General features: G+C 38.3%; 1 protein-coding gene across 1 annotated transcript in view; it reads left to right on the forward strand.

Moving 5' to 3' along the window:
- The window catches only part of Myo81F (Myosin 81F), a 1,965,857-nt gene that overhangs the window by 870,679 nt on the left and 1,071,167 nt on the right, over nucleotides 1-24,011 (forward strand). Inside the window, exon 10 of the mRNA NM_001316563.1 lies at nucleotides 16,818-17,337. Within this exon, the coding sequence (NP_001303492.1) occupies nucleotides 16,818-17,337 (520 nt within the window). The remainder of the gene's footprint in view (nucleotides 1-16,817; nucleotides 17,338-24,011) is intronic.

A 24,011-nucleotide genomic window follows, 5' to 3' on the forward strand; every position in this document is an offset into this window, starting at 1 on the left:
AAAATTGTATTGTGATAGCCTTTCCTTTGCACCCATATAATAGTGTTCCGAGAGGCTTGGACAGTTATGTACACAATATATAGGTATGACCGTCCCTCCAGACGGGCGTGGTAGTTTCGGCGATTTTAGGAGTTTAAGTGGGCGTGGCAACATAATTCAACAAACTTGCGCTGCGCTTTGTCTCTAGAATCTGTATGCTGAATCCCAACCTTGTAGTTCCTGAGTTCTTGACATTCATACGGACAGACGAACATGGCTAGATCGACTCGGCTATTGATCCCGATCAAGAAAATATATACTTTATGTGGCCCCCGGGGTTCCGTTTAATGACAAAAACTCCTGTGACGACGTTGAATTATTTTAATTATATTATTAATATTTAGCAAAACGTGTGTGTGTGATTTAAACTTTAATGAGTTTACAAAAATGTGTGGTTTATGTGTTACGTTGGGATCTCGGCACCAACAGCTCGTCAATTTTATTCATCTCTCTTCTCCCTATTCTCTCACGCTCTCTTGTGGCATTATTAGAACCAAAGACCACTCCGCATCTCTCGGCCTATTTGCTCTTCTGGCTTGGTTCCGATTCCTAAATTCGCCCCTTCTGACTGGGTGTTCGTCCTGAACCCCTTTATGAACTCAGCTACAGTGGATGTTTTTATCCTAAGGACCAAGAAACTCTTCTTTTAACTTCAGGCCAACTCCATACTGAGTACGCCTGATTGTAACTAGATCGTTGACCTTGTACTGCTTTTCGTCCTTTCTCTTCTGATTGAAAGATCGCTTGTTCTCTAACAGCAACGATTCTATATTATTCCTAGCCTACCGACGCATCTGTTTACGATCTTCGTCCAACTCATATATCAAATACTGGTGCACCTGTTCTGAACTGTCAACCACTCGCAAGTCCACACCTGTTAGTAGTTTTGAACGGTGACACTTTTGTGCTTCTGGGCTCGATATTGCTTATCAATTATTAAACTTTACCCAGATTTTTGTACCAGAGACACTAGAATAACAAGATGCGTACCGGCCATACATTGGTTTTGCACTATACAGCCACTTATTTGGCGACGGCTAAAATAGCCTTCTGTCCGCTCGCTTACGCTGAGAGCAAAAAAATATAAAAATAGAATTTGCGTGTATATGTGTGCGTAGTTTTGTTAGAAGACGATTTTCGGGGCGAAATCAATTCTGATCCAAGAAACGAATTTACATATTTGGAGTTTCGTTTCAATATGATATAATAAAATAATAATTAAAAATTCACGCCGTTTTAAAGTTTTTAATATTCGTTTGTTAAAATCGCCGCTCGAATTAGCTACCGTTTACATATTTATATTTATGTTAATAATTAAATTTATGTAATATATGTAACAATCGGTACCCAGGGAACACCACGTGGAGGCAATTTCAATTGTAATGGTGTCCTATATTTATATAGTGATTTATAGAGGTTTAGGTGGTCCAAAGCGGCCACTTCAATTATTTTAAAGAACTATAAACAGTAATGCACTTAAGTGATCATAATATGTAGCGTTCAAAATCGTCTGAAAGGATTTCAGGATGCCACTCGGTATGCTACATGTAGAGGTCGTGCACTTCTAGCGAAGCTATGCGCTATGCTCGTCGGAATTGGAGTGGGTTTTTTCTACCTTAGGCTAACCCTAATATTAATAAGGAAAATAAGTGCACTACTGAATCTAATATGGTGGACTTATAAAAATCGTGATAGGCTATACCCACAAATGAAGAGGAAATCGGGATTAACAAGTCTTTTTCAAGTCAGGCGTTAGGGAAACTTGGATGTTATGCCCCTCCCTATTCTATACTCACCCTTCCTCGGTAGCTGGTGTACAAATTCTATTAGCTACAACTTGTTTGACGGTCATTAAGTTCTAGCGAACTTTACACATGTTGATGTTTCGGTGACGATCCATTAATAATGAAAGACTAGACCATTATTTCATTACGTTACAAGTTGACTTCATTCTTTCCGTTTTATTTCTCTTATTAACTTAACTTTAGTTTCTTCATTTTTTTGACTTTAAATTTATTTGTGAATAGTGAATTTAATTAAAAGCTACGTTCTTAGATCGAATAGAATAATATCAGAATATGAAAATATAAGCTTACATTATAATCAAAAAAAATTATTTGTTCATTTCAAATTTTATCAGAATAAAAAAACAATTCAAAACCAAAACGAAAATACGCTAGAGAAGCGATTATACCGCTCGACAGTTATCGCGTCAATACTCTATGTGTTTTAGCACTGGAAAATTCCCTTCTTCGTCATATCATTCACAATATTTACTCACGTTAATTCCTTAATTAAGAGGTTTATCCATCGTTGCGTGGTATGAAGGTATATGGCGCTATAACATTTCTGATACGACGATATTTTTTGTCACGAGTTAGGGCAATCACTTATCGAGACGTATTTTCAGCATTAGTGAGGCAAATATATATATGTGTCCTTAAATAATAATTAACAATAAAAGAGAAGAAAATCTAAATTAATACTACAATTACTGATCTGCAATTATTTGTGGCTGCCAATCGCAGTCATGTCAGCTCAAAATGTTTCGCGGCTGGCAATGCCGTCTCTCGTACTCCTCACAGCTCTCTAATTCGCATACCCTATGATATGCGAGGCAGGTGGATTGTTTGGGCTTCATGTAGCTAGGTTTAGGGCATCTCACCCGCATGCCAAAAGGGTTGTTTCAGGTTCATTAGATCGATTCTCTTGGCAGAAAGATTTCTTTTCCCGCGCCGTTGGAACCGTTTGGTCGCAACGCAGCCCAGGACACGGATAGATTCCGTTTCGGACGACTCCTTTATATCAACTTGGCGCTAATGTAATCTGTCGTAATTGTGAGCGGTAGTGGGCGTAGTGGCTGCCTCATAAGCATCGACATTTCCCAAGATCATATCACTAGCTGCTCTTATAGCTTTTTATTTGTTGAGTTACACGGTGTAATACTTATTACTTTCCAAAAAATTTAGACGAATGCCTGATCGCTGAGGCGGGCGAAAATCACTTGAGTCAGCGCCGCTTGTAAATCTGCCTGCGTGGCCACCTTCGCTTCATTAATTTACGTGGGAAGTGCAAGAACAAAAAGTAACGGGGATATGGCGTAATATCTTCGTTTCCGCGGGTTTCGACTTCTTGGTCGCGACTGGACATCTTGTGTGAACGAGAGGGTAGATGAGCGACGAAGAGAAACTGACCTTGAATATTCTGAAACTCAGCCGCTCTATCGGTAATATTTGCGAATATGCATAAGATATGAGCTAGATGTTACCCTTTACGCTTTCAAATATCAATTGTACCCTACAAATGTATCCCAGCTGCTCAGCATCCGTTTCTTATAAAGAATTCTTTGGCAGAGGCTGTTAGCCCTTCTTGTAAACAGCCCATAAAGCCTGACCTAAGCAGATTTGACTGCCCTCTTTGAATCTTTTCCCAATCTTAGGAATCCAAGAGCAAAGCTCCCCCGCTCCCCACAAATATTGTTCAAATACTGAGGCTTCTCCTCAATCCAATTTACATTCGATTTTTAGTCTTAAGCTGAGATCAAAAGAATAAAGACGTGAAAACTATTTCTCCAATAATTTTTTATTTCTTAGCGTTGTACTTAGTCAACTGACGGGACATTAGTTCGACTCAAAAAATCACAAAAAGTATCCGAATAAAGAACCTTCGAGTGGAAAACAAGTTAATTTTTATAATCCAGTGCTCGAAACATTTCCCAACATAAATTCGTGAAAACTCTTCAACTTGGACTATAATTCCAATCCAATAAAAAGTGGAAGTGAAATACAAAACAAAAACATTAAGTCCAAAGGCAAATAAGTTTTAAAACCAACATATAAAAATAAAAAATAAGATCAATAAAGCAATTTAATAATACAATACCAAAATTACAAATTTATAGTAAAATAAAAGTGAAACTAGAAAACATATAAAAATAAAATTAAATTCGAAACAAAACAAAAAAAATAAAATACAAAATTTTAAATTTTACAATAAAAATGTCACAACCAATCGTTGCGCTCAGCGACAACCTTTCCGAAGCCCGTCGGCAGCTTAAGGACATTATGCCATTCAAGGGTGATCCAGAAACCCTTCACACCTTCGTCAGCAGAGTGGATTACGTAATTTCGCTCTACCAAACCAATGATGTCCGACAAACGAGAATTCTACTGGGAGCCATCAAAAGGAACTTGGACGGACAGGTTACACGATCTTTGGGACTTCCGAACATCGAAGATTGGCCTACCCTCGAAGCAAGACTCATCGAGGATTTAAAACACCAAACTACAAACTTCTGGAGAACTTCGGGAGACACCATACAGAGGAAACCTAAGAGCATTCTGCGAAGAATCGGAAAGACGACGTCAAATATTATTTTCAAAACTACACCTGGAAGGTAACCAATGGATTTCTTATTTATATTCATTAGACTCTATTAAGACATTGATAAGGAAACTGCCAATACAATTATTTACTATTTTATCTCATCACGATATAACAGACTTAAGATCCTTAATTACCATTGCACAAAATGATTGAATTTATGAAGAACACATTAATTTTGAATTTAATAAAAACCCGGAATACAGTAATAAAAACTCAAATTCTAATCAGAATTCCAAAGCACATAAATTCAATACAACTGTTCAAACTCAATATCGCCCAAGTTACCCAAAATATTCCCAACCCTTCCAACCTAATTTTATTTAATACATGCAACCATTTAGACCTAAATGACTAACAACCCACCAATGTGACACGCACCTAATTATTGCTAACCAATACATAAACACACAACCTATTATTCAAAAAAATCCTTTCCAACAACATCCCAACAAAGCCCAAAATCCCCAAACAAACCATTTTAGAGGAAATACATACCCTCAACTACAACAACCCTCTACATCTAAAAATACTAACTCCCGATTATTAAACGACTAAGACCATAGGAAGGTGAACAAACTAAAATGTCTAAACTAAAGTTCTATTGAGTTTTAACATCAAATGGCCCTATTACCTTGAACGACTTGATTATGGTACTCAGAAAAAGTATTTTCAAAAAAGCCGAACCATTTTATGTATACAGATTTTCTAATAATTACGATATGCTGAATATTGTTGAAAAATTCACAATCAGTTATTAATTACAAAAAACACAGTTACACTTTTTGATCAAACATAAAAATTAATTACTTCAAAAGCCGAAAGAAACCAAAATTTTTATATCCAAAAGACACCTGAACCAATTGCAAACTCAGATCAGGAATTAACAAAAAAAAATTAGATTTTTAACAGTTTCGATTAGATTACCTAATCAGGCGGAAACTTTAAAGTTAAGAGGCTTATTAAATAAATGTAGAGGTCTTGAATAGAAGGAATATAAGACATATTAACATTTACAAATACAAAAAGTTTTTGTGCAAGTCGATAGAAATTTAGGTGACTAATAAAATTATGAAAAAATATTCAATAAATTTTCAAAAATGTGGACAAGTCGATAAAATTTTAAAAGACTTATATAACTATGAAAAAATATTCAAAAATGTGGGCGTGGCAGTTTTTTGTGGTTTTAGGGCCTAGGGCTCGTCTTTTGATCCTGATCAAGAATATACATACTTTATGTGGCCCCAGGGTTCCGTTTAATAACAAAAACTGCTGTGACGAGAAAAAGTGTGGTTCATGTGTTACGCTTGGGACGTCGGCACCAACAGCTGGTCATGTTTTTCATCTCTATTCTCGCTCTTTTGTGGCGTTATTAGAACCGACGACCACTCCGCGTCTCTATTTGCTCTTCTGGCTTGGTTCCGATTCCTACATTCGTCCCTCCTGACTGGGTGTTCGTCCCGAACTCCTTCATGAACTCAGCACCATCTTCCACTTTTTCAACATCATACCTCCGCCATGCTTATAAACCTTTACTATCTTGTAACGACCAAGAAACATTTCTTTTAACTTTAGACCAACTCCATACTTAGTACATCTGATTGCAACTAGATCGTTTACCTTGTACTGCTTTTCGTTCTTTCTCTTCTGATTTAAAGTTCGCTTGTTCTCTTACAGCAACGATTCTATATTATTCCTAGCCTACTGACGCATCTGTTTACGATCTTCGTCCAACTCATGTATCAAATACTGGTGCACCTGTTTTGAACTGTCAACCACTCGCAAGTCAACACCTGTTAATAGTTTGAACGATAACATTTTTGTGCTCTGGGCTCGATATTGTTTATCAACATCGTTCCTGGTAAAAACATCTTTCCGATCTGTCCTAAGGAACATCGTAGTGGTGATTGTCGAGATCAACACGGGGGTTACATATTTGGAGCCCTGGCCGATTTCGTATCATAATGATGAAATAAAATTTAAAAAAAAAATTCACGTCGTGACTATTATAATTTTAAAGTTTTTTAATATTCGTTTGTTAAAATCGCCGCTCGAATTAGCTACCGTTTACATATTTATATTTATGTTAATAATTAATTATATATAATATATATAACAATCGGTACCCAGGGAACACCACGGGGAGGCCATTGCAATTGTAATGGGGTCCTATATTTATATGACCTTCGAGTTTTTTTTTCACTATTTATCGCAATTACTATTTGCGCTTATATTTCCGTACTTTACTATTGCCACAAAGCGACATAATACAGAAGAAATTATCTTGAGGCACGAAGTCCGGACACAAGCACTCAACAATCATTGCCTTATTAATTTTTCACACGTCGCAAGCTGAATACTGACATATAATCACAAATATTCTAATATAAAGTCATTTTTGAAATTTATTTTGTGATATTATGTACACAGATTAGGCAACTGCCATTTCTCAGCTATTTTTAAAAATGAATAGAGATAATGTAGAGCTCTTCGATCTATCGTTCTTGAACAAAAATTCGAGAGAACATGGAGCCTCTTTTACAGCCACGCCAAAAAAGATGGTGTGCAAAAAAAATCGTATTGCGTTGCACATCTTGTTATTCTAGGTACACCTGTAGCGAGCAATAAAGGCTGAATCTGCTGTTTTTCGCAATATTGAACAACTGAACAACTATGATGTGAAAGCTGCACCACGGTCTGATACAATCCTGAATTGGATACCGAAATTTACCGCCTGTCTCTATAAGCAGTTAAGTACCTCCTCTATCTCAGTACTCCGTGTCAGATACGACCAAACGTACGACGATTGGTTTGTCACCCTTATCAATTGGATTGAGATATCCCTCCTGCTACCTGCACTCCACACAACTTTTAGCCCGTATCTTTCAGCTGTGGCTTTTTCCACCAGATCCTGTGTTTTCTTCGCTGAAAAATGACCTTGCTTATGAGCAATATGAATGATTTCAGTTTCCATTTGATGTGGAAAGACGATTAGTTCTCTGCATGGATTCTTGAACAATATCCTTACAACTAAACTTCTGACTGCCATCAATTGGATTGAGATAACCCTCCTGCTACCTGCACTCCACACAACTTTTAGCCCGTATCTTTCAGCTGTGTCTTTTTCCACCAGAACCTGTGTTTTCTTCGCCGAAAAATTACCTTGTTTATGAGCATTATGAATGATTTCAGTTTCCATTTGATGCGGAATGACGATTAGTTTTCTGCATGGATTCTTAAACAATATCCTTTCAACTAAACTTCTGACTGCCTTGATCCGCTTTCTGTCAAAACAAAACATTCCACTCGACTGAGAGCGTCGATGCCTCATCTTTGTTCCCGATCGATGTTCGATTTCGTAGTCATAGTCTTGTAAAAACATTGCCCACCTATCTTCTCGCAACGGAACTTCTTTCTTCTTCATCGTCATTGCAAACGCATTACAATTTAACGCATGACGATTTAAAACTATTTTCCCTGAACATACACACGCCATTTTGTCAGTGCTGCAATGACTGCTAGACTTCCAATTCGTATGAGTCATATTTTTTACCACACGGCTTCGTCTTTCGACTCATGTACATGACGGGATGTAAATGACTGTCTCCTCTATCCTTTTACAACAGAACTGCACCGAACCCAAACTTTGAGGCGTCCGTATGTTGATCCACTTTGGGTCATACAGTTTCAAACCCGGTTTACTTTTTAAAGATGTTTTCAACTGTTCAAATGAAACATTCTGCTACTCTCTAAATTAAAATTTCACTTCTTTTCTCAAAAGGTCTGACAAAGGTTTGGCTATGACCGCGTATCCCTCAACAAATTTTCGAAAATATGATGTTAAGCCGAAAAATAATTGTATAGCCTTTCGATCAGACGGTACGGGAAATTTGATACAGCTGGTGAATTTGATGTGCCAAAGGGCACGTACAAAAACTCATGTTAGCCTCTACGGGAACATGGAACTACCCGTTGGTTAAGTCCAATGTTGTGAAAGTTGTCCCCCCTTATAATTTCTCAATTACGTTATCCATCTTAACTATTAGTCGATAAAAAAGCTTTGCCGCTCCGTTATTAATTGATTTGCATATATGAGCACCTGCAGCTGACTCTATTCCACCGTAAGTGCACACTCTTCAGGTTCTTGGATCCACTGATTAATGTCTGGTTCCTTCCTTCAACATCCTACAATGACCTTCCCGAATTAAAAATTTCAACCTGGCGATCCTCCCCACCGTACAGGATTTCACCTAAGCTCACCACTTCGACCAGTCTGCACATTATCAGATGTTACTGATGCAAATGACCCACCTAAATCCTGATCATCATTCACTTCGATTTCTTCATTATCTGAATTCAAGCCATAGTGAGCAAAACAGTCTGTTTTGTAATTCATGTTTCCTTCCATCTCTGCTTAGTGCCAATTCTGTTAATTTTTCTCATAACTCTGCAACCAACAGTGCCAAAATCTCTTTCCTGTTCATTTTCAAACCAAACTATAGTTTTAGAGATTACTTCAGAATAGTATATGAAATATCAAGGTAATGCTTATCAAATATAAATTTTAAATCAAATATGCCAGTGGGCCAAATAAATAATACAGTTTAACTCCATGAAATGTTAATTTAAAATAATAATACGCCTAAAACTACGTAAAATTGAACTCTTGGTAATGCAACAGCACAATTACGTAATACTCATCCGTTAGCATGGTATCATCCAGTTCCATCTTCTTTTTGTGCCGTCTTTCAATCTTCAATCTTGACAATCGCCTACCGCCACTCGTTAAGTTTTCTGCCAATCGCCAATGCTGCAACTGGCTTAGTGTCTCGCCAATTCACCAATACAAATTCGGTCCCGCTGTCTCACCAATACTTCGCCCAATATGACGAGTTCGTTTTTTTCCAGACCTTTCTTTTGTCCAGCTACTTGGCGTCACCAATACTTCTCCAGATATATATGTAATTCGTTCTTCTCCTTGTCTTTCCGTGCGTTACCAATACTGCTCTACCTTGGGGTTCTCGATCTTAGCTGTCACTTTTCAGATCCAAGCGCCAACTTTTCAGATCGCCTTTCTTGTAGATCACTACCGCCTTGAGTCGCTCCGCTTCCTTTACTTGCTATTACCAGCCACTTGAAGCTCTCTCCTGATGCACATCTTCTGCGATCCGCCTTCCACCAAAACTGATTAACGCCTTGCACTTTGTCCAGATGACCACGTCCACAATCCTGTCTCTTGATTTTTGACGTCCACCACAATGTTACGCTGCTCTCCGATTTGGTACTCGCTGATCAATCGCCTTCTATTTTGCTCACATCAAAACTCTTTGAGTCCGTAACTCTGTCATACCTTCACGTTGCAGACAATTTCACAATATCATGCATGGTTTTCTTTGCAAATTTTGCCTTCTTGTTTTGCAAGTTTTTTAATTTATTTAATTACTGCTAACAGTACCGAATAGCACAAAAGGTTTGCACATTTTTTACACACAACTGGCCATTGATATAACAAACAGTACCGAACAAAGTGAAATTATGACCACGGAACACAAAGAGCCCATAGAGCAGGACAGGAAAACGTAAAACAGGTCCTTCGTGAGTACTTTTTTCCCAAAATGGCCAAAATCACCGCAAATTGCAAAACGTTCCAAATCAAAATACAAACGTCACCCAGTGCAAAAAACCATAGCCATAAGTCTGGTTAAAAACCAACAGACGGCTGGGTACCAAATTAACGCCACTCTGCTCAGAAGAGGTCATCGAGGCGGATCTGGGCACGACAGTGCTTATTAAAGGGAGGGTGGTCCGTAAGGACAACCTTCGGTAAGAGGGTGCCCAATTTAATTTTGTATTTTTTATACATTTTTTTATATTATTACCTTTTTATACTTTGGTGACGTTTGTTACTCTCTATATTTTATATTTCGCACTTAGGTTAGGAAACTTGCTACTCCCGTTAGTCCTACTGACAACTCTAAACGAATACTCACACGCTAACCACATACCAATAATGGACGGAGACATTACTTTATGGGACGAGTACGGTTACATGGGACGTACAACGAACGTTACATCGTACGAGACTTACGCCGTCGAGACGAAACACGCGATGGATTTCTTCGTGAAGGAGCACATGAGACGGGTACTTGAAACGGACTTAGAACGAATAGAGACTCTTCTGGACACACTAAAGGTACGTCACAGACATGCCCGTAGTCTTAATTTCATAGGGACAGCTTTGAAACCAATAGCGGGGACACCTGACTCTGACGACTGGGACCAGATGAGTTTTATACAGGGACAGCTAACGGACTCGGTAAACGGACAGATGAAAGTAAGCGACAAAATACAATTGCAATTAAACACACTGACCTCATCCATGAATTCTAACTTAAAATCGGACAACTTAGACACAGAACATTTGTACGAGACGATTTTGGCAAAAAACCGTGTTGTAATTCAAGAACTTGAAAATTTAATACTTGCAATCACCCTTTCCAAATTAAACGTAATAAGTCCAATAATCTTGAATGACGTTGACGTAAAGGAGAAAGTAAACATCCCACAAACGTTAGCGTGCCAGATATTTTAGAGGTAGCCAGCATAAAAACTTTTCAAAATCGAGACCTATTGTAGTTTTTAAAAAACTTTCCGAAGCCTTTGTTAACTTTTAGAAAAATAAGAATATTCCCGGTACGGTATGAAAATAGAATCTTAGATTTCGAGGACGAGTAGGATTTTCAAGGACTGCAATGTATCAGCGGACTCCACCTTCTGCAGGAGCGCAACAACTCATCTCTGTCATGGTCGCGAATTCCAACACCCAGCCTGGACACTTGTACCCAGTCACCATGATCGACGAGGGAATGCTCATCACCAACGATGTAACGATAAATATCACCGACGAAAAGGGAATAAGCCGGATAATATCAGGAACTTACCTGGTTCCGGCACCCTCTACGTTAACGATATCGGAACATCAAAGAAGAAAGCCGCAGTTTCAGCCATGGCTCAAGTAAACGCCCTGAGATATCTAGAGCGCCTAAGTCTGTCATCAATTCACGGAATGAGCGTTAAAAATCTGAAGCACGTCAACCACCTTCAATCCCGACTGTCATCAGGCAACACCTGGATCTTTTACTCTGTTTCCTCCACAGCCTCAATAACCGTGGTCATCATCTTTCTTGTCTACCGTCTGAAAGCCAAACGTCAACAACCATCTAAGACCATTGAATCCGGGGACGACTTCATCTTAAGACAAGGAGCAGTTAACATGAGCAAGTCAGAGGGGTGCAACCCGCCGAAAGGCCATCTAAGACCGAATGTGCCAACAACAACATCGACGACGCTGAGCCAGCCCAGTAACGCATTTCGCTTTAGCGAAAGCGATGTGCGAAGCGGGCATGTGCGCGATGGGTGACCGTCGAAGACATGAAACTCCAGACGGCACAAGGCGCCGACTAAGCGCTCTGCTAAGTCCGCTTCCGCAACCGAAGACTAGGCGGCCTTAATAAATTTGATTTGTAGTTAGTTCGTAACAGACCAGAATTCAGAGCAGTTGGGGCTCTAATAAAAGAACCATTTAATAATAAAAACGTATTTGGTTTAATTTATATATGCTGTAACGAACTGTTTTTCCTTATTTCTGCTCGCTACGAATTGCAACGGCTAGCTTAGAGAGTTTGTGCGTTCGTCCCCCCAAATTTATGATTTGTGGGATTGTTCGACCAAGAAAAAAACAGAGATTCTGATTAAAGTCAATTTATTAAACAATTTTCATGGCTTACTACTCCGGTAATCACGTTGCTTCTGCGGCGCTCGGCCTGGGACCACCTTTGCCGACTACTGACTTCACTGTTCCCTTCGAGCACGCCAAGTTCTTGTCGTCTCCTCCGAAGGACCACCAGCCGGCTGGAACGGGTTTAGGACGTTGTGGGGCTGGGTGTATCGCCCACGTGTTAAGACAACGCTTGGCCTGGAACCACCTTTGCCGACCACTGACTCCGCTGACCCTTTCGAACACGCCAGGTCCTTTTCGTTTTCCTCCGAAGGACCACCTGCCGGCTGGAATGGGTTTAGGATGTTATGGGGCATCGTCCACGGGTTGAGGCAACTCTCGGCCTGGGACCACCTTTACCGACCACTGACCCTTTCGAACACGTCAGATCCTTATCTGCCCTTCCCAAGGTCCTCCTGCCGGCTGGAACGGGCCTTCTACTAACTGTTACTATCCGTGCTTGGCGACCCTTTATAGGCTGCAGGGTTATTTCCCCTTTTGCGTACGGCCCGCTCGGGTACAAGGTCCAACTATTGTACCGTTAATTCACGGTGCGTCCTCTTTGTACACGCACCGTTCCCGGTCGACCCCTGTGCCCTTGGACAACTTGAGTCCAAGGTCCAGAGCGGTACCGTTAGTTCACGGTGCGTCATCTTTGTGGATGCACCGTTACCGGTCGACCTCTGCGCCCTTGGACAGCTCGAGTCCAAGGTCCAGCGTGGTACGGTAAGTTTACTGTGCGTCTTCTTTGCCGGGGTCCAAAGTCCATTAAATACCGTTTGACCCGACCGCCCGTGACTCCTCCTACATCGCGGCTGTTGCCACTCCCCTGCACGAGATTTTAAGGAGTTAAAATACTCCTCATCGACATGCCAATAAATTTTTGCCACGTCCACTCTAACGCCCTAAAACCGCCTGAAACAACCACGCCCACATTTTTGAAAAATTGTTTTTTCATTATTATTAGTCACTTAAATTTCTATCGACTTGCAAAAAAAAAACTTTTTGCCACGCTTTAAAGTCGCCAAACCTGTAACGCCCACACTTTTCAACAATTTTTAAATTTTTATCCCAATATCTATGGGTATCAAATTATGAATTTTTTCATTTGCAACGGACAAGTCGACTATAGCATTCTTTTTGGATTTATTTTTCGACTCGTTAGAGCAGCAGAATATAAATTTAGAACTAAACTTGGAGCACAGCGCACCGAACACGATTCAACTGTGGACTTACAGGCGATAAAATACTTAAAATCGAACATATATAGTATGTTGTTTTGTGGCTGGTGTTGCTCGCATCGACATCACCACACTGACGATGATAAATATGTGTATCACTCAAAAAACGTAAATTGTCTGCTGTTCGGGAATGAACGATAGTGATCGAATATGGCCAAGCTGATCCAGCTCAAGAGCGTTCGCCTCAAATTCGGCGCGGCAGCTGTATACCCTCGGGCATGATTGTCACTCGCTTGGCGTGAATAGCACGGAAGTTATTGTTTTCGAAGCCTCTAGGCAGGAAAAATTCCTGGAAGCTTTGTATGAACTCGGCCCATGTCTCCCAGAATTTTTTGGCAATGAACCACTTCAAGGCCCTTTAGTAGTTCCGGCATCGCTCTTGGGATCTGGTTGATGCCGAGTCCATACTTCATTGCTGACAACTCCACCTGTTCCAGAAACTCCAGCGGCTTCTCGTTCCCGTCGTAACGAAAAGTACCTTCTCGCACCTTCTTTGTCACCTTTGCGTAGTCCTGCGGTGCTGCCCTTGTCGTCTCCCGCCTATCATCGACGTCTCGACGTTCCTGCCTTACGGACCTGCTTACGCTGGCCTCCGCATTGCTAGCAAAGTCGATGCTCCTCACCAGGCCTTCTACGCCGGTTACTTTGACCTCTACAGGCGGTCTCCTTCCATATTCCTTTTTTAGTGCTTCCAGAATTGCGACTGATTCTGGCTCGTCTGTGGTCTGGTCGATGAAATCGGACAACGTCTTCCGCATTTCCTCGACCAAACCTTCCAGCTTGATCCCACATGCACTTGCTATGGCGAGAAAGTCATCCCTCTTCAAGCTGTACACGACTTCCCCATCTTGCTCTATTTTCCTTTTGCCCAGACAATCAGGGTAAGAAACAGTAAGAAACAGAAAATTTATGATTTGTCTGATTGCCCGACCAAGAAAAATTAGATTTATAGTCGATTTCTCGATTTGTACTGTGTTTACGGCTGACTCCTCCGGTGATCTTCCCTTCCCAAGGTCCTTCTGCCGGCTGGAACGGGATTAGGATGTGTGGGACAGGGTGTATCGTCTACGGGCGACGCAACGCTCGGCCTGGGACCACCATTGCCGACCACTGACTCCACTGTTCCTTGCTCCTCTACTCCAAGGATCACTTAACACTTTCACTGCTCGTCCTTCCGTGTCCTGCGGGCCACTTGCGGCCGACACTTCCACCGTTTGCTCTTCACCAAGTTCTTCCGTTCTATTCCGATCTCCTTCTTTACACGTTCTGACTCACTGACTCCTTCCACGCGCGGTCTGGTTCACTAACTGCCTGCTCATTCCTTCTACGCAGAAGCCTTTGCGAAGCCAAGATCAACACTCCTGAACAAGCTTTTCCGCCCCTATATACGTTGCACGTCCGTCAGCAAGAAGTGCGAGTCCTATGGGACAAGGTGGAAAGAAAGTACGAAACATGCTCGGACCTCATTCCCCTTAAATGATCCCTCGACATGTTGCCCTTTCTCCTGGCCAAATATGACTACTTATATTCAGTGTATGAGTCATACGCAGCACAAATTGGCGAAAATATTTAGAGAGCAACTCCTCAGTAGCGCAAGCACCGTCCCAGCGGCTAATTTCGTCCGGTTGCCGCTTGTTGCTTTCTTGCGATACGGAAGTCTTCGATAGCGACTCCGATGCCCCACATTCTGGGACTTATTCACGGCAGTTTATATTAACAACCCCAGAATGGCACCGGTCGAGAAGCTGTTTAATCTCCTTACCAAAAACAAGCGACGAGGCAAAAGCCATTATATCCCCTCTTACGAATGAGGGTTTCGCTTCGGAGTAGGAAAGTCGGTTTCATAGCAAACGACTTCTAGTCAACAGCCAACTCAAGTTCCTTTTCAACTTACATTTTGATATCCCAAGAATCTGATCATGCTCTCAAGGAGCTGCACTCCACGATTCAGGGGTGTTTAACAGCGCTAGCTAATTCTCACATATCCAATGGCATCTGTCTGTTGGTTTTCCTCTGCGAGAAAAAACTGCTAAAAATGACCCTCCTTATAGGAACAGTCCTTTATTTTTCATTTTTTTTTTCTATATTTACATATGTCCAGGGAGCAATTAATAAAATCGTTATGTAACATTGGCAGGTTAAAATCTCTTTTGATTGTGGTATTCCGCACATAGACTATTTATTATCTATATTATTATCTGCCTTAGTGGTTTGTTCTCGACCCTTACCAACCTTTTGACGTTTGTGTATGAAACTGCCCCACAGAACTGAATTCCGTATGTTCACGCTGGTTTATTTATATTCTTGTACAGGAGGAGCTTGCTTTTGATGGAAAGTCTACTTCTTCTTTGAAGCAACCAATACATTTTCGGTGGCGTTCAAAAGATTATGTTTTTAGGCTCCAGATCTACTTTTGTAAATGCAGATATGCTTCCAGAGATTAACTTTTAAGGTCTATAAGCATTTTTGATGTTTTAACCCGAACAAACCGCGTCCAACTAGATGTCATCCTGAAGATCGACCCCAGCCTAAGGATCTGGATAACCATTCGAGCGCTGAGCGACGACGACGTCTCGAGGACGACCAATTCCACCGGCCGGCAACCATCTCCCTCGTGTTGGGGTTCCTAATAGGCGTCGTTCAGAACACGGTATTCGATCCTGCTGCGAATTCGACCGATGATTCCTTTGCCTTCGCAAGGCGAGGGGGAGGGAGAATGTTCACGCCAGAAGTTCTGTCCGGTAGTGTGAGCGGCCAGCGCTTGCGGGCTAGCTTACGCTCCCCTCTTTTCGTGTTTTTGCTCTCCATCCTTCCAAGTTCACCACTCCACGGTCCCGCGGCACTCTTTTGGTTAGGTTTAAGTTAGTATTCATACTGCGAAGAAATAAAGTCAAGTGAAGAGAAGCTACCCCGACGTCTTCTTCTTTCTGGGACTTATACCTACAATAACAGCAGCAACCGATCATCCAACTCTGCCCACATTTTCCATGGCAGTATGTATCAACACACTTGAGCTGCATCTATGTCTCTAGAATATGTATGCTTTTATATTTCCTGAGATCTCAACGCTCAATTAATCCTGATTACGAATATATGTACTTTATGTGGTCGGAAACGCTTGCTTCTACTTGTTACAAACTTTTCAACGAACCTAGTATACCATTTTACTCTACGTGAAACGGGTATAAGAATACAATTTTTATTTATTAACATAAGCTTCTTATTGATTAACGTTTGGTGGCTTACGAAAATTTGTACTGTGACGCTTTTAAAGAGTGAAGCTTTTCATATGGAGAATTAATATGTCACTATATATTGACATACAAGTTTTATACTTTTCAACTACGAGTATGTTGTATAACCATACTTTTTTTTAGGTACGTTCGTTGTATAAAACCTAATTTGCAAAAGCGACCAAATAACTACAACAGCTCCTTAGTTCTCGATCAACTAAAATATCTTGGAGTTGTGGATATAATTCGAATAAGAAGAGAGGGATTTCCAATACACTTAAGTCATAAAGACTTTATAGTTAGATATAAATGTCTTATCAAGAATAAATCATTTGAATATCCACAAAAATATTTAACGAATATTTTGGAAAAAAATGGCATGCCTACAACTGAATGGCAAATAGGAAAAAGTAAAATATTTTTGCGCAATGCGGCATATGAACTGTTGGAGACTAATCGAAAAGATACACTTTATAAAAATGCCGTTATTATTCAAAAAAACTGGAAAAAATACTATATCCAAAAGTCGTTTTTACGCAATAAACAAGCTGTTCTGAGAATACAGCATGCATATAGAGGCTGGAGATTAAGAATTCGTTTTATGAGAATGCGGCGTAGTGCTATTGTCATTCAAAGTCGACTCCGCGGAGTTTTTGCTAGAGAGGTGAGACTTTTTATAATACATATTTCGTATTTACTAAACCAAAAAAAGTTATTTATAAATAATTTAAAATGCCGGGAATTAGCTTCTCATATTTTTAAGTCTTTCGGCAAGCAAAAAACACATTTAGTCTTTAATCCGATAGTGGAACGCTCACGGCCCCATTTTACAACACTCTTTAGTAAATTCGAAACTTGTCTAATTTAATCGTAAAATTATTCTTAAATTTTTCTCCCCATGGTATCAGGTAACTCTAACACATAGTTTATTTATAATCTGTGCAGCCTAAATTAAAATATCGGCTTTGTTTTTGTAAAAGCACTGAGTGTAATTTCTCAGTTCGTTGTTGTACATTGTATATCTTTTTTATCTGTACGCCTTTCTTTCCCCGGAACGGGTTTGTTACCTGTTGATAACACTTTGATCCTGTCGCTGCCCATGATTTCTTTCTTGTGTTCACGACTACCAAAGATGTTTAATTCTCTGAAAGTTTTAAATATTTCTGTCGCGTGAGGCAGCCGCCAGCAATTCCTAAAATAGTTATTTGTTTGAATGCCAACTTTGGAGATACAGTTCAACTTTACTGCACCTTAGCTGTGAAGCAATACCATCCTTATCTATGCAGATCAGCTGTGTGAGCATCTAAGCTCTCCCCTTTCCCTCTAGTACTCTCGCACCTACACCTGTGGCTTAGCGTTATGATGTTCTTTCTGCAATTAAGTCGCTCATTATCATTCGCTTTCGTTAACGTGTACGAAGCGCATCGATTTCAAATCTCACTCAAAACCTTTTATTGTTCAGTGCTTTGTGGCAAAACATTCTGCAATTGAAACATTGAAAATAAATTCGATGATTACGCAAGATTGGAGATACATAAAGAATTATATTTGTAAGCGTAGCTAGCCAGATAAAATAAGCTGCCGCTAAATCTTCTTTGCGCTCATCTTCCCGCTTGAACCGAATTTCCATTCGCTGTTTCTGCCATTTCGTTGTTGTTGCTGTTGCCATGGCTGTTGAATTCTAGAAACGCTGATGCAAACAGGGTGACATTTATAATAAAATACAATATAATATAATATAATATAATATAATATAATATAATATAATATAATATAATATAATATAATATAATATAATATAATATAATATAATATAATATAATATAATATAATATAATATAATATAATATAATATAATATAATATAATATAATATAATATAATATAATATAATATAATATAATATAATATAATATAATATAATATAATATAATATAATATAATATAATATAATAAAATATAATATAATATAATATAATATAATATAATATAATATAATATAATATAATATAATATAATATAATATAATATAATATAATATAATATAATATAATATAATATAATATAATATAATATAATATAATATAATATAATATAATATAATATAATATAATATAATATAATATAATATAATATAATATAATATAATATAATATAATATAATATAATATAATATAATATAATATAATATAATATAATATAATATAATATAATATAATATAATATAATATAATATAATTGTAATGATGAACTCCCAGTAAGAACACAAGTCCGTTATTTTGTTGAAGGCAGCCGTCGGGCTGACATATATTTATTCAATTTCTTCTTTTGATTTTAGAGTAGGCAGAAAATGGTTCTGTCAGCTCAACGTCTACAGAGTCTCTCCGATTTTACAGTTTTTTATATATTTGGACTTAGGCTAATCCGCGTAGCTGCGCTGCCGGGTACGCCAGCAGCGGAGCGGCGTTCTTATGTATATCTTATATATCTAGGCTTATCGGGAGAGCGAGATATGTATGTACGTATGTAATATGTATTTGGTCGGCGTGTGAATGCTGACCATGCACTTATACTTTTTGCCTTCGAGTGGGCGATCATGTTACATCCGCCCTGGCCTAACTGCGTGCATAAACATAAACATAAACATAGCAACAAAGTGCTGCCATAAGTTAATATGCTATTTTATTTAATTGTTCTTAATATTGCATAGGCACATACTACATCTCCCTCCTTTTGAAAAATAACGTAACCTAGTGAAGTTATTTTGATTATTAAATGCAAATTATTTTATTTTTATTTTTATTTTGTTTGTGTTTTTGTTTGAACAACAATAGTTGATTTTATAATGCAAAGATAAAAATATACGTAGTGTATGGAAAATTTGTATAAATGATTAAGGAAAATATAAGTTTAAATTCAATCATGAATGAAATTTCTTTAATCTATCTTTATGAACTATTTGTTTTTTGTTTTTATTAGTAAGTAGCGTAATATTGTTATTATCTCCTATGCTTTCTATCTTATAGGGCCCCGTATATTTAAAGTCTAATTTATGACCTACCTCATTTCTTAGTAAAACTTTATCTCCTACTTCTAATTCTATGTCTTTTATTTTTAAGTCATAATTTTCTTTATTTTTTTCTTTGTGTGCTTCAAGAAGTTTTCTTGCTCGAGCATATGCTACCTCTAACCTATATTTACTCTCCTTAGCGTAATCATCTATGTTATATATTGGTTCTATGCTATGTAGTTTATTAAAATGTTTTGGTAAATTACTTGTTCTACCGAAAACTAATTCATATGGACAATAATTATGTACCATAGATTGGGTCGTGTTGAAGCAGTATACGAAATATTGAAGCCATACGTCCCAATCGGTTTTGTCCGTCGATATGTAGGATCGTATATACTCGTTTAAAGTTCTATGACTTCTTTCTACTACTCCAACTGTCTGGTGGTGATGAGCTGTTGATGTTATATTTTTTATTTTCAAATATTTACACAGGTCAGTAATTATTGAATTCTTATACTCTGTTCCCATGTCCGTTATGAACGTCTTCATTGGACCGTACTTTAGAATAAAAGATTCAAATATAGCTTTTGCGACTGTTTTTGCGCTTTTATTTGCTATTGGTATGGCAACTAAGTACTTGGTTAAATCACATATGAGAGTGACTGCGTACTCGTTACCATTTTCTGACTTGGGTAGTGGACCAATTGTGTCCACAACAACTCTATCGAAAGCATGTTCTGGTGTTTCAGTTATCGTCATTGGAGTCTTTGTGTGCTTTGTTGTTTTTGCTTTTTGGCATTTTTGACATTTTCTTACGTACTCTTTTATGTATTTACTCATATTTTTCCAGTAATAATGTCTTTTGACCTTGGCCAAGGTTTTTGTAATGCCTGTATGCCCTCCTTGTATTGGATCATCATGTAATGTAGACAATATAGCTTCTTTTTCTTTTTCATTATTTATTTGGGTCACCGGGTTAAGTAGCGCTACTTTTAAATTCTTTAATATTTTATTGCCCATATTTTTAAATTTATCTATTGAAACGTGTTCAAAGATTTTTTTCCACGGTGCCATTTTGATTTGGCTGATATCATATATACCGGCCTGCAATTCAAGCCTTTGGAGAAATTGATCTAAATCAAGAATTCCATTAGTATAAAGATCACCAACATCATATCTTGCAATAATTTTCTTTCCATGTTTAAATAAACATATCGAGTCATTCAATTGCAATGTCACTACTTTTCGTACCTCGTCATTTGTTATGACTTCGTATACGTTGGGCTCTGAAGCTATTTCTTTGGTTTGCTTTTGCAAATCCAATTGTTCTTTTCCTGCGCAGGATTTTTGTCTACTTTGAAATCTTGTAGTGACTTTTAATATATTTCCAGTTATATCTTTTAGCTCTTTGATGGTTATTCTTGATAACGCATCTGCTACATGATTGTCCTTGCCCTTTAGATACTCTACTGTAAAATTATATTCCTCTAGTTCAAGCCTTATTCTAGTTAATTTAGAGCTGGGGTTCACCATCGAGAATAAATATGTCAATGGTCTATGGTCTGTTTTCACAGTGAAATGTTTTCCGTAAATGTATGGTCTGAAATGTATTATTGCCCAATGAATTGCTGCTAACTCTTGTTCTGTTGTACTCTTATTGCTTTCACCTTTCGTAAAAGCTCTGGATGCATAAGCAACTGGGAGTTGGTGGCCATTATGGTTTTGAGTTAAAACTGCGCCACACGCTTGCTTGCTTGCATCTGTTGTTATGCAAAATTCTTTGCTGAAGTCTGGGTACTGCAAGAGTGTTGGGTTAATTAGCTGAGATTTTAAATGTATGAATGCTTTTTGACATTCATCTGTCCACTCGAATGGAACATTCTTTTTACATAATCTTGTTATGTGCCGCGAATAGTCGGCGAAATTTTTGATAAAACGTCTGTAGTAATTGCAAAATGCTACAAAACGTCTAGCGCTGTCCGCATCATGTGGAACTGGGTAGTTCTGAATGACATCATATTTTTTGTCATCCGGCAAAATTCCTTTGTCTGTGCATTTGTGTCCCAAAAATGTGACTTCATGCATGAAAAATGAACATTTTTCAGGATGTAACTTTAGGTTGTATTCCCTGCATTTACCAAAAACTTCAGTGAGGTTTTTAAGCATATGTTTTTCGGAACAACCTATGACTATTAAGTCATCCATATAAAGGAATGCTTGAGACGGTTCTATTCCGGAGAATGCTATAGTCATCATTCTTTGGAATGAATTAGGCGCTATTTTTAAGCCAAATGGCAATCGCGTGAAACGATATGAGCCATTGCTGGTTGAGAAAGATGTTATATCTCTCGAGCCTTCATCCAGTTCGATTTGATGAAAACCTGACATTAAATCAAGGCAGGAGAAATATTTTGCTCGACCAAGTTGGTCCAAAATATCATCTATTCTCGGTAGTGGAAATTTGTCAGCTAAAAGTTTCTTATTAATTTGGCGATAGTCTATTACTAATCTCCATTTCTTTTTATCAGAATTCGGGCTTGACTTTTTGGGTACTAATAGCAAAGGGCTATTGTACTGTGAAACTGATGGTTCAACTATTTTATCTTTTATTAATTTCTGAACTTGGGCTTGTATTTCTTCCACTTGACTATGAGGACTTCTATAATTTTTCGTGTATACTGGCTCATCATCTTTTAATCTCAACTGTTGTTTATACAAATTATTAACTGTTATAGGTTCTGATTCTAATGCAAATATATCTATATATTCGCTGCATATATTTTCTAATTGTGATTTAAACAATTCGGGGAAATTTTTCTTTAATTGAGATAAGACAGTTTTATTTCTGTGTTCACTATTTGCCTGAACTACATTGTAGTTCGAAAGTGGCTCATATTTTAGAGTGTCCATATTGACTAATTGGTCGGAATCGGTTGTATTTAAAATTCGGACAAATGTATTACTTGATGTTGCGATTGTATTTGCAACATAAATACCAGTTTGAATTTCCTGGTTTGGAATTAAAATGTTATCATCTTTTGATGATACTATTAATCTTCGGACAACTTGGGATCTTGCTGGTAATAACGTTGTGTTAATACCAGAGCTGTATGCTATGGGAATATATATTGGAAATTTCAAATTGTTTGGTCTAATTATAAACCAATCTTCTTCTTGGTTTAAATCGATTTGGCAATTATATTTTTTTATGAAATCTATTCCGATTATTCCATCACACGGTATTGGAAAGTTTTTATCTACTAAATGAAAATCGTGTGGGATAACGTATTTACCTGTCTGTATCTCAATAAAAGTCTGTCCTCGAGACTGAATTTTCTGTTGGCCTATGCCTTGAATGTTTATTTTATTGGTTATTTGAATATTAGAAAATTTGTCAGAGTTCTCTTTGAGAATAGAGATATCTGCACCTGTATCAAGTAGAAAAACTAGTTTTACGCCTGTTTTGGCATGAATGAATGTAGAAAATATGTTGAGATTATAATTGATGGTGTATACTCTACGATCTTCTTCTACTGAGTACCTAAAGGCTGTTGCGAGTTTCCCTGTTCTTGGATTACTCGTACATTGGCATTGTTTCTGTTGTAGTTGTTCTGACTGTTGTTACGGCCTCTGTTTCCATTATAACGGCCTCTGTTATAGCCATTATAACGGTTATTATTTCCATTATAGCGGTTTTGATAACCGTTATTCTGGTAACCGTTATTTTGGTAACCGTTATGGTAGTTGCCTCTAATACTATTGTTATTAAAGCCTCTACCGCGGTTACTACCTCTATTGGCATTTCCGTATCCTCTATTGGGTCTGTTACCTCTAAAGTACATCACTTTATTGATGTCACCGGTAACTCTTGTACTCGTTCTTATGTATGCGCTTATCGCTGCATCCATAGTGGTGCAAGTCCCTGCTTCCAGTACTGTTTTGATACTTTCGTGCTCAGCACGATGTATCATGGTTTCAATTGCCTCTTTGGTGCTTAGACCAGTGGCATGTTCTAGAGGTATACCCTCATCGATATAGGAAGCTTCTAAAAGTTTTCTCAGGCTATCAACTTCAGCGGTAAATTGCGTTGCAGTTTTACCTCTCTGCTGAACTGTTGCTAGCTTTGCTTTGACATTACTGGATGTCTCACCGACAACTACTTTCTGCAATTTGTTTATGATTGCTGGAATTGTCGTTTCATTGTCAACTGAGTTCAAAATTGTGCCAACTATTTTTGACTTAATGACCTCAACTGCAATGTCTTCAAATGGTCCCTTAGCTAGGTCTACCAATTTGATTGCCTTAATGAATCTTTGTAAATGGATC

This window comes from Drosophila melanogaster, chromosome 3R, assembly GCF_000001215.4.
Source record: "Drosophila melanogaster chromosome 3R".
Taxonomy (NCBI): domain Eukaryota; kingdom Metazoa; phylum Arthropoda; class Insecta; order Diptera; family Drosophilidae; genus Drosophila; species Drosophila melanogaster.